We start from the raw sequence: 12,525 nt of genomic DNA on the forward strand, positions 1-12,525 counted from the left end.
AGCAGACGGTTAAGAAGAACAAAAAAACGAATGATTTTTATGCGCTATGGAGCTCCAGACGGATGGTGTTCGAGGCATTGTACATAAATCAACTACGCTATCAATTGTAATGTATCGTTCTAGTGTCTGGGATTAGTACGAGGAGGGTATTGGGAAGAGAGAACATAAACACACGCACTCATAAGGCTACACGGTTCTGCACTTAAAACAGGCTATAATGTTAGATCGCTTGAGTTTCCGATCTATCAGTCGTGTGGAATGTAGTGCTGTTAATATTCCAATGTAAGAAATGTATTTCCAGCGCATGACATACATTCTTCTTGCAGGTATCTATATGGTATCAAACTGTACAACGAAAAAACTACTTATTAACACATTGGCTCTATGTGATACATGCACAATATAGCTTTCCAGAGATGTATAGCGTCCACTGTTCACATCCAATCATGGTCAGAAATTATACTATGTCCGCATCAGTCCTATATAAAATGATCGTTAGTAACGGAGAATACTTCTTACAAGGAAACAGATAAACGTATAGCAGCAGCGTCCGACATGTGAAATTACAAGTCATGCCACCACTAACTCCAAAAACAGCACATCTGTCAAGCAGATGTACACACGGGGATTTCAGTGTCTCACAAACACCTATCCCTAACTTAGTTAAGAAACCGAAGTATCGATTTTACATCTAAGATGTAACAGAAGAATGGAGCACATCGCATAAATCTTCGCTCGTTTAGAGGAATGTGTCACGTTTCATCAAACATGAGATGGAAGTCCTCTGATGATGACCGAGAGGTTTACTGTTAACGATCGCAAGTAGACACTGCTCTAAGACCCACACAGAACACGCCGTTGAATACGAGTCGAACGCAGGCTATGTCACACAACTGATGCATCCGGACAGAAAATCAGGAAAAAATGGTCAAATAACCTGCAACAACTTCTCTTTCTCTCTAGAATGCATCATCAGTCTACCGTTAAATCGTACCTCGTTACAACTCCATCTCAACCGACCACTCCACCCACTCTATGTCATCCTTTAACGCAGATGTAAGTAAGTTTAGTGGCAGATGGTTCTCTGTCTTCCTGAAAAGCGTCAAATGCAGTAGTCAACTCGCGTGTATCACTGTTACCTCAATAGACATACAGTAGAATGCTGCCTCAACTGAAAAAAAGTGACTGTTTCCCTGGTTTCCTTCGCTTCCATGCCGACGTTTTCTCGGATACCTCTTGCTGTAGCATACTTGTTCCCGTGTACAAATTGTTCTGCAGCAACCAGAAGACACGCAAATACTTCCTCAATTTCCCCACATTTCAGTGTATACTTCCTCAATTTATACGTATTTTTCGCACTTCTATCGAATTTATGTCAGTTCTACCCACGCGATCATGACATAACCTCTCGTTCCGTGTTCTAAAATTGCTTGTAAATGTAGTACAGCTGCCAACACCTAGCGCAAATGCACTGATCGGGAGGCAGAGTACAGCACTGTACTCTGTTATATCCAGTCGTCTCCACACCACATATTCCACATTTACAGAACGTCTGCTCTGTTTTCTGTATGTCTGTGTATGTGCATGTGTCGCGGTGGCTCCCATGAGCAGGTCCTCCCGTTGGTGGACCCAACTTCGAACATAGAACGCATATTCCAACGTAACGTGAGGTTGGCCCACCTGCGAGCCCTATCCCAGATGCGATGTGTGGTGGATCCGCTTCTGAACATCGGTCTGGATGTATAGTGCGCGGCAGATCCACACTCGAACGATAACTCGGATGTGGTATATTGTGGATCTGCATCCCAATATCGCTCCGTACATTGTGCGTGGCGGATCCACCTTCAAAACCTATCCCGGATTCGGCACATTATGGATCCACGTCCCAACATCGCTCCAGATATAACGCTCGGCGGATCCACACTCGAGCGCTAACTGGGGTCTACTGTGGGTCCGAGTCTAGTGGCTGCTGGAGAGCGCTATTTTCCCGCGTCGGTCTATCGCGACGTGCAAGCGATTGCGGAGTGACCAGCGAGCTAAAATCGCCAAGTGACATGAACAGTTGCAGGCATTTCTCAGAGGACTGTATTAGCCTCTGGCATACCCAAGAGAGATCTCCACCAGACCATCAACACATCAACCAACGCCCACGACAACCACACATGTATTTCGTTTCTAACATAATTTGTGTTTTATTTTTAGTATTTAACCTTGATCATTTAGCAGGGAGGTGCTTTGGTATACCAGTTTACACAAAACTGGGTAAGTTACACTCCTTCCAACAAATTTACAGAGCAAAGTTTTGCAACAGACCTCGTCCATATTGTAATAAATTTATCGTAGTGAATAGAAAGTAATTTGAAATGATAATTAAATGGACACCCTAGCTCCAACCAGGCGTTGATATACTTCATTGGGGACATGTTGAAAATTTGTGCGCCGCCCTGGACTCGAACCCGGGATCTCTTGCTTACATTGCAGACGCTTTATCCATCTGAGCCATCGAGGTCACAGATGAATAGCGCGACTGCAGGGACTTATCCCTTGCACGCTTCCCGTTAGACGCACATTCCCAATATGTCCACACCACTACATTCGTAGTGCGCCTAATAGATGTTTGCCCATCATACTCATTACTCGTGGCAGATTAATCTACCAAGTGCGTTCGCACAAGAAGGCCATATTTTAACTATATATGATGGTAGTACCTGTTCCCGAAAGAACAGTTACCGTAGATGACCATGCAGCTTTGCTAGACACACATTTTCAATGCCTGGTTGCAGCTAGGGTGTCCATTTAAATTAGTATTTCATTCTAGCAAAGCTGCATGGTCATCGACGGTAACTTTTCTTTCGGGAACAGATACTAACGTCATATATAGAAAGTAGTTTGTTAAAGCCGCAGAATATTAGTCAGTGTCACCTACAAACAATTTTGCACAGAGTAGAATTTGATGAGATAGACCCATATGCATCGGTTGGTTCCCAGTGAAATTTACCGACCAAAAAAAATTCGAAGGCAGTGTACTGATGAAGTAGCAATTACAGTACTGCCACTAACCTGCGAAACTAACAGTCTCTTTCACTCGTGATGTATTCAACTGCCTAACAGCCGCCTCAAAACACCACCAACGTCTATCTTTTAACGTATGGTTTGTACAACGTCATCTGTGAGGGAGGAGAAACTGGTTAATCCCAGCTGCCTGTGGTTTTGAACAACAGGGACATCTGAGAGGAGACGGCAAAAAGTTATTCACCATTGCAACACATGCGTTGAAACCGACGGCTATCACTTTGAGCAACTGCTAAGACATTAAATATTTGTGATAGCCGTAAGATGGTTAAGTCAATTAAAAGTGCATATTCAATTCTGACCATCAGTTATTTACATCAAAGAAGTCAGGTTAGGGCCACATATCATTTGTGTAATGTTTACCCTAAAGATTTGGGATATCCTGTAGTACTAATTTTTGTTGTGCAGTAACAAGTGTGAAGAAACCAACACGGCGTCATGAATTTAAGAGTTTTCTGCCTCATATTCCAGCAGCGGCGACGATCCTAGCGGGCAGAGACAGGTGAAGGCTGTGCGCACGGAGGCAGAGGCCACCGCAATGCTGAGGGAATGCGCCAGGCACCACCTGCAAGTCTGCAGGTACGCAAGTAAAAAACAAGGACCCCCATTTGCAACGATAAGTTGATCTCACTTGTTCTGCGGAGATGCTGTATGTGGCAATCTCAATTAAAATTAAAATTAGAACAAATTTTTAATGTATAAATGCATGCAAATGGAGGATTTCCGATCCGACAACGACTTCTATTCCGTGTACTCGCTTGACGCTGCCCGCCATTTATTAACATTGCAGCTTAGCGCCTGCTGCTTCGTCCGCGTAAGCTATATGATCTGCATAGATCTCTTTCTTTGTTTTTCTTTCATCGACTTTTTATCTTGTTCACAAATTGCAACACATTCTAAACTCTTCACGCTGATTAAGGCCATAAGAGCTCGGTTTTTTCCGAATTACTTCTGACCAGAAGTCCCACGTTTTTCTTAATCATGTCTTTTGCTTTCTTGTGGTGATATTTGCAGATAAACTCTCATCCCATAACACATGTTTCTTTATATCCAACCGAGAAGTGAAATACGAATTTTCATAGACTTAGCTTGAAATTGTTTTAATGTAACGAAATACTTCCTTAAAAAATTTCATTCCCTATTTGACCCCATTAAGGGTTGAATTTCCAAAAGCAATGAAACACGTTTATTTTTGTGATCTCGTGGAATCGGGTGTATTGCCAGTGGCCTAAGTCTTCCCAACAAAGTATTTTCACGACATAACTCGGCGTCTTCATCAGGTGTTTCCTGCGACTTTCGCAGAAAAGACCTGATGAAGACGCCTTGTTACGACGTCGAAATAGTGTGTTGGGAAGATGTAGACCACCGGCAGTACAGCTGATTCTATAAGATGACACCGAATCGTCGGGAAAGTTTAAGAAATTACACGCATATTTTTATTTCTAACAGCGACGCCAAATACAAATTTTCATAGATTTAGCTTCAAATTTCCTCGCTTAATGAAATAGTTCAAAAAATTTTTCATCCCCAGTTTCGCAACCTTACGAGTGGAATTTCGAACAGTCCCTTCCTAAACGAAGCCTACAGTATAAGGCCGACACCCTCTCAGAATTGTAATTTTCTGTCCTCAGTGGTATGGATTGGGCGTTGATAAATCAGTGAATCAGTATGGCCCTATTTCACCCACTCAGGGGCTAAATTTCCAAAATCAGTGAAACACGTACTTTTTTCATTTCTAAGTGAGAAGTCAAATATAAGTTTTCAAAGATTTAGCTTTAAAAATGCTTACACTATGAAATATATTCACAAAACACTTCACCTCTCTTCCACTCAGAGATTGAATTTCCAAAAACAGTGAATTACGTATTTTTTTATTTCTAACAGAGAAGCCAAATACAAATTCTCATAGATTTAGCTTTAAAAATTCTTCCATAATGAAATATTTCCATAAAAACTTTCATCCCCTGTTTCACCCCCACAGGGCTTGAATTTCTAAAAACAGTGCAACACTTGTTTTTATTCTTTATAATCGAAAAGCCAAATTCAAATTTTCATATATTTAGCATTAAGAATCCTTACACAATAAAATATGTTCATAAAACATTTCATCGCAAATTCCACCCCATTAGGGAGCTGAATTTCCAAAAACTCTGAAACATGATTTTTTTTATTTTTAAGTTGGAAGTCAAATACCACTTTTCATTGATGTAGCTTTAAAAATACTTTAGTAGTTCTTCGATAATGATTTATTTTCAAAAAAACAATTCACCTACTATTTCACCGCCATAGGGGTAAAATTTCGAGAAAGTCTGAAGTAAGAATTCCTTTATTTCTACCCGAGAAACGAAATACCAATTTTTGTAGGTCTACCTTCAAAATTGCCTTAGTAGCCACATATTTTTTAAAAAAACCTTTCATCCTCTCTTTCACCCCATTAGGGTGCCTACATGGAAATGGAAATGTCGTGTGGCTAGGGCCTCCCGTCGGGTAGACCGTTCGCCTGGTGCAGGTCTTTCAATTTGACGCCACTTCGGCGACCTGCGCGTCGATGGAGATGAAATGATGATGATTAGGACAACACAACACCCAGTCCCTGAGCGGAGAAAATTTCCGACCCAGCTGGGAATCGAACCCGGGCCCTTAGGATTGACAGTCTGTCACGCTGACCACTTTTTTTTTTATTAATTGTATTTTACTAAAACATACATTTCAAGTATTCAACAGTACAATTAATGATTAAACCATTTGCAACATTAAAAAAAGAACCAGTTTTAAACTATTTATATGCTAAGTATGTCTAATACAGTAATAATGGTAAAACAAACTTTAAAAGTGGTTACAGTATAACTTTGCTCAAGATAACTGAGATTATTCTAGGTGCAAACTATTGTCACCCAATCAGTGGGTTTGTCTACAAAGTTGAATTCACTGTTTAATTTGTAAACTGTCCATTGAATAAAAAATAATAGCATATTTAATACCAGTTTTCTTGACTATGAACCAGTTTAAATACAATCCAATTAAACACATACAATAACACACAAAAAAAAAAAAAACAAAAAAAAAAAAAAAAAAAACAAAAAAAAAAAAAATTCCAGAAGCAAGGTTAAAGTAAATAATAATAAGGAACCAAGTGACTTATTTTTCTTCTGTTCGTTCTCGTTCAAGGTGTTGTAGTGGTTTCACATATTTAACCAACACCCATTCTTTCAAAAATGATCTTCAGCATGTTGCCATAGTGCTTCTTGTGGTTGCGATACGTGCTGATTTTTGCATATTCACACTTCATGTAAACGCGGAATTCTATCTCGTTGTCCGACCCAAGTGTGTGGATGACATAACTAACATATTTTCCCAGTAACCAGCTAATGGCGTTGGTTTTTAATTTCGGAAAGTATGTCATGTCCGGTCTCAGGAGGAGCGACGGCGTTATATATTGCGTAGAGGATCTGGTGAGAAAGGCGATTTGTTGCCTGATCCAATTCCAGTTATGCACATTGCCACCACAGGTGAATCTGTGGCTGAGTGTATCCACCAGATTGCATTTTCCACAAAGGTGTGTCTGGTTTAAACCGATCCCATATAGTCTCTCGTTGGTGCTGATGACATTATTAACTGTTTTGTACCATGCGGAAATAGCGTCTGTAGATAGCCCGGCATAGTTGATGTTCCGCCATACAGCTTTCCAGTCACAATTTGGGAATTTCGTTTCAATTTTGTTTCTACCCTCATTTAACTTCCTTTCAAGTATGATGTCGCGCGCTGTGATACGTGTGTTGCTTCTGATTTCGTCACTAAGATAACTTGCTTCGAGGAAAAAGTTCCTCACATACTGCAGACGGGCATTAATCCTTCGCACATCAATCGGTGCTTGCAGGCTATGGGGTGTCACAGCCTCAAAGAGCTTTGCGGTTATACATTGTGGAAGTTCTCTGAGTATATGGAAAGTCCGTTTGAGGAACAGAGCAGACGCTTTATTGCGAATATCCACCAAACCGAGGCCCCCGTTTCTGACATCCAGTATAACCGTAGTCGCACCAACCCTGAATATGTCTCCTCTCCATAAATAATTGGTAACAGTGGACATGATCCCTTTCGCTACTAGTTTAGGGATTGGAAATACCTGCGCAGTGAAATACGCTTTAGACAAAACGCAGGAGTTGATGAATCTGACTTTTTGCACCAGGTCCATAGTTCGATGGATGTTCTCCATTACAGCACCATGAACTTTCCTCCTAGTTTCCGTCCAGTTAAAAGCAGCCATCCGCATCGGACATGCCATTAAGCTGATTCCCAAAGTTTTATGTTTGTTGTCTTGTTTTGCCATGCCAGTCGAAGGTGATCTAGGCCCCGTAGATTCAATATTTGACTTTTGTTTTCATTTGCTGTGGCTCCCGACGCTAGACAATATCTTTGGATTTCTCTTTCCAGTGTAACTGTCTCCTCCTTATTCCTTATTACAACGCCCACGTCATCAGCATAAGCTCGTATGACAGTTTTCTCACCACTCAATGTTATGCCTGTTAATCTTGCGTGGACAGTGCGGAGGAAGGGCTCTAAAGATACTGAAAATAAAAACATTGATAAGGGACTGCCCTGTGGAACCCCTCGCCTTATCTGTATGGGTTTAGATGTTTGGCCATTGATTGCTATTTTCGCATTTACACCTGTTGCAATATTCCTTATCATGTTCACAATCTGGGGGTGGAAATCCATTCTTGACAGCGTCGCAAAGAGGTATCTATGACTAACGCGGTCAAAAGCTTTGTTGAAATCTATAAAGATTAAAGCACATTTTATACTTGTCACTGAGGTAATTGCAATGACGTCTCTGTATGCAGATAGACTTTCGAATATCGTTCTGGTCGGAGAGCAAGATTGGTGATGACTCAATATTTTGTTGGAAAACGCAGAGAGTCTTTTGTTGATAATACGCGAAATTATTTTATAATCAGAATTTAGTAGCGAAAGAGGCCGAAAATTGTTTAAGTTGGTTTTGCCTTTACTCTTAGGAATCAGTACTATTTTACTTTCCTTAAACTCTGCAGGGACCGGTTTTCCGTTCAGGACCTCATTTGCCATGGAAGTGATCTTGTCCCCAATTATAGACCAGTAGCGGGCATAAAACTCCACAGGGAGGCCATCAAGTCCCGGAGATTTGTTGAGAGGTGAGTTACGCACTGCCTCATGCACTTCATCTTTAGTAATAGGTGACAGGATGTCAGCGTTGTCTGTTCCCGACAATTGTGGACCTAAAATAGTGAGAAAGTCCTCGAGAGCTGCATCTTCCACTGTGGTAGGGGCATATAAGGTTTCATAGTACCTGTGGACTTCGTCCAGTATTTGTTTCTGGCATGTGAGCCTCGTACCCGTATGCGTCTGGATTTCATCAATTAAAGTTAGACGTCTGTTTTTAGCATGCCGCACCAAGTGATACAGAGAAGCTGTTTCATCTGCTACGACTGATGTGGCTTTCGATTTAATTTTGAGTCCCTCCATCTGTTGCCGTTTAATGCTTAATAACTTGGCTTTTATTTTTTTGATATCATTTAGACGAATTACGTCATCATGGGCCTGTTGATATAAGTCTCTTAAAACTTTATAATAAAACTCCATTGTATTCCTCAACTCCCTGTGCCTCGCTGCACTATACTGCATGACAACTTTCCGCAGCCTTGGTTTAGCCCTCCTTGTCCACCAGTCAATGACTGTTGGGTGCTTGTCTACTGTGCGGAGGCACATAGTCCACGCAAACCTTATTTCCTGTTCCAGTTCTTCGTCAGTTAAAACAGAGATATTTAAGTTCCATTGGCCTCTGAATCGACGGGTTGGCTGTACACTTAGATTAAAGCAAGTTAAAAGTGTACTGTGATCGCTAAAATACACTGGAATAGTCTCAACGTTTAATAAATAATTTTGCAAATTTGGTGACACGTAAATTCTATCTAGTCTGCTACAGGAGTGGCTGGTTATATACGTGAACCCGACTGACGTCGGGTGCTGAAGTTCCCACACATCCTTAAGGTGTAGATCACTTACTAACTTTTTTAACTGTGGCGAGTAGTTGAAGTTGGGTTGTTGATCTTTCTGGTTTAAAACACAGTTAAAATCTCCACCTAGTATAAGAGAACACGGATTTTTCCTCAATAAATAAATCAGTTCATCTTGAAAAAACTTCGCACGATCCAATTTGTGGGAAGTTCCTGATGGGGCGTAAAGGTTAATCACTGTCACATCGAAAATTTTTATGCCTATGGCTCTTTCTGATTCTAGTCGTTCGATTTCAGTCACCGGAATGCCTTCCCTTATAAGAATGGCTGTACCGATATTGGCTTCCGTAGAAACATTCACAATTTCAAAAAAGCCTGGGATCCGAAATTCCGTTATCGCAACTTCTTGTAGCAACGCGATATCTGTTCCGGACTGGTACAAGAATTCTTTTAGTGCTGCCAATTTCAAGGGTGACTGTATTTTATTAATGTTAATAGTAGTAATGCTATAAGCTTGCAGCACAGACATACCGGAAGAAGCTATTTGGGATGAGGTTCGGTATGATTATAGCAGCAAACGTGCTTCCCTACAAGGCGCGATCTTTACAAGCCGTGTGCCCATTACATGTACTAACTGCCTAGAAAAATTTGCACTGCTTTTAAACAAATAGCTTGAGAAGAAAAGTATCCTGAAATCCTGACAATGCATTGCTATAAGTCACTGTGGCCATTCTCTTTCTCCTCGTCAGTGTTGGCCCTGATGACTTCATATTTAATATTCTTTTTCTTGATGTCTTTCTTCTCTGGTGTGACTTTCGCTTGATGACGCGTGACAGCAAGACCCGGTGTCTGTCGCAGTCGCCGGCGGTGGCTAAATGGGGCAACGGCCGTGGCTTGCGAGTCGTCAATGTTTGGTTCCGGCGTGGTGTCTGTTGTGTTGTTTTGCTGGCGAGGCGGTGATGCTTGTGTATTTCCTCCTTCGGCGCGGCGTTGCGCTTCGGAGTCAGCAGGTTCTTTACCTGGTACTTCCTCGTACGATTTGCACTGTATGGGTTGTGCACTTGATGCGGTTATTTCAGCCGTGACCACTCAGCTACCGGGTCGGACAGGGTGCCTACAGAAGATCAATATCGTCTCCGTATTTCAAGTTTCCATCCTCAGCGATTTGGACCGGGCGATGATGCGTCAATCAGTCGGCACATCGCCTTTTATATACGGTATAGTGATATAGTGATCGTTATGGCTTTTTCAGCTCTATAAGTCTACTTCCCCAACATCCTCGATGATCAACTTCGTATATTCTACATTTTACCTGCCTCGTGATTCACTCTCTGCACTGCTTATTTAAAGGACTTCACTGATTGGAGCCACTGCACATAACTTACTTATCTCTTCTCCTGGTAAACGGTTTTCATAGATTTGTTTCTTCTACTAACTGTTGTTTTATTGAATCACTTCGTGATTTATCTGTCTGCTTAATTTTTAACACCCTTCAGTATCTCCTCATTTAAAGTATGCTTACAGTTTCTTCTTCTCTGCCTGATTTCTCTATGTCTGATTTCCATATAAAGCAGTTCTCAGAAACTTCTGCCTCAAATCAGATTAAATGTGTAATGCTGCTCACTCTCTTTTGTTGAAGAAAAATTACTTACCTTTTGTCACTTGTTTTTCGGATCTGTTTTGCTTCACCCATCTTCGGTAATCACGCCTCCCAGACCGCGGAATTCTTTCGCTTCATCTTCTGGTGCTACCCCAGTATTGATGTTTAGAAATTCTACCACAGTTCTTCGCTTTCCTTTTTATTAACTCTTAACGTCAATTTGGTGGTAAACGCTGTCGACAGCATTCTTTAGTTCATGTATGTCTTCTTTACTTTCGGTGAGATAGTGTACGCCGCTTGGCATTTTTAAAATTGGTGTGTGTATCCGTTGCACTTTTATTTCTGTTTGGAATTTTATTTTATTTTCTTCTGTATACAAATTAAATAACAGTGACATTAAGCTACAACACTTTCTTCTTAATACCAATTCGCCTCTTTATCTTCAGTTCTCAATATGCAAATGAAAATGTACTAAATCGTCACACAAATTGTTGGCAAGGTTCGAATGTTAGATATACTTTTTGCGTTAAGCATGAAAATATACCTGTAGTTGCTTATACCAGTACAGATAAAGGAAACAACTCAAATGGAGTGCAGAAGACTTTATAGAGGGCTATTCAGAAGTACATATGGGTTTTCAGAAGACGAAAACGACAACACATACAGAAAATAAGCACACATCAGTCGATAGAACATCTCTCCAAGATTCTATTCTTAATACGATTCCTTCGTGCTCGTGACGAATGATTCCCCTACACACTCAACTTCGCCTGTTGATGGTCCCGACTGGGCTGTTTTCTCCGCACCACATTAGCAGACAGTTTCAGGGAATGTGTTGTACCACCCATAGATTGTTTTCTTTTGTCGGAGCTTCTACCTGATATATGGTATGAAATCGTCATTGAACCGTCACAAATGACTAACGTTTAGCGAATTCAAGTACACAAAAAGGCCGGCCGCGGTGGTTTTGCAGTTCTAGGCGCTGCAGTCCGGAACCGCGGGACTGCTACGGTCGCAGGTTCGAATCCTGCCTCGGGCATGGATGTGTTTGATGTCCTTAGGTTAGTTAGGTTTAAGTAGTTCTAAGTTCTAGGGGACTGATGACCTAAGATGTTAAGTCCCATAGTGCTCAGAGCCATTTGAACCATTTTTTACACAAAAAGCACTCATCACTGTGACAACATTGAACATTAATAAAACCGAAAAACTGCACGGACGGGTACCTAACTGGAACCGGAGGAAGAAAGGTCCTATAAATATGTCCGGAAATGCTCTTCGTTGCCACGGTAGATGGCGTTGACGAATGACAGTTCCTGTGACCACGTGCCGTGCGTTCCTTGGTGTTGCAGGCTATGAGATTGACGCAGCGCACTGTATGCAGCAGGGTGGTACGTTACTCATGTCGGGAACAAGCCGAGATGCCAAGCGGATGGGAACCTTCGAGAGACAACACGGTTCTCCATATCTAGTGTACGCACAGTCCGCCGTCTCCCTGCACTTTCGTCTGTCTCAAAGGGCTCATGATCACGCAAGCGCCCAGTAAGGGCTTGAAATCTTGTGTGATGTGGTTAGTGCCTGTCAGGGTATTTATTTTGGTATAGCCTTGCTGTTTCTCGGCCGTTTCAGTCTTATTGGCCGTACACAAACACCATATCTGTTTCCAGACTGAGATTTTCACTCTGCAGCGGAGTGTGCGCTGATATGAAACTTCCTGGCAGATTAAAACTGTGTGCCCGACCGAGACTCGAACTCGGGACCTTTGCCTTTCGCGGGCAAGTGCTCTACCATCTGAGCTACTGAAGTACGACTCACGCCCGGTACTCACAGCTTTACTTCTGCCAGTATCTCGTCTCCTACCTTCCA

At 41.7% G+C, this 12,525-nt stretch overlaps 1 protein-coding gene across 1 annotated transcript in view; it reads left to right on the forward strand.

The window, feature by feature from the left end:
- Nucleotides 1–12,525, forward strand: part of LOC126157576 (odorant receptor Or2-like) — a 131,080-nt gene that overhangs the window by 32,311 nt on the left and 86,244 nt on the right. Inside the window, exon 3 of the mRNA XM_049916384.1 lies at nucleotides 3,544–3,651. Within this exon, the coding sequence (XP_049772341.1) occupies nucleotides 3,544–3,651 (108 nt within the window). The remainder of the gene's footprint in view (nucleotides 1–3,543; nucleotides 3,652–12,525) is intronic.

This window comes from Schistocerca cancellata, chromosome 2, assembly GCF_023864275.1.
Source record: "Schistocerca cancellata isolate TAMUIC-IGC-003103 chromosome 2, iqSchCanc2.1, whole genome shotgun sequence".
In the NCBI taxonomy this organism is placed as follows: domain Eukaryota; kingdom Metazoa; phylum Arthropoda; class Insecta; order Orthoptera; family Acrididae; genus Schistocerca; species Schistocerca cancellata.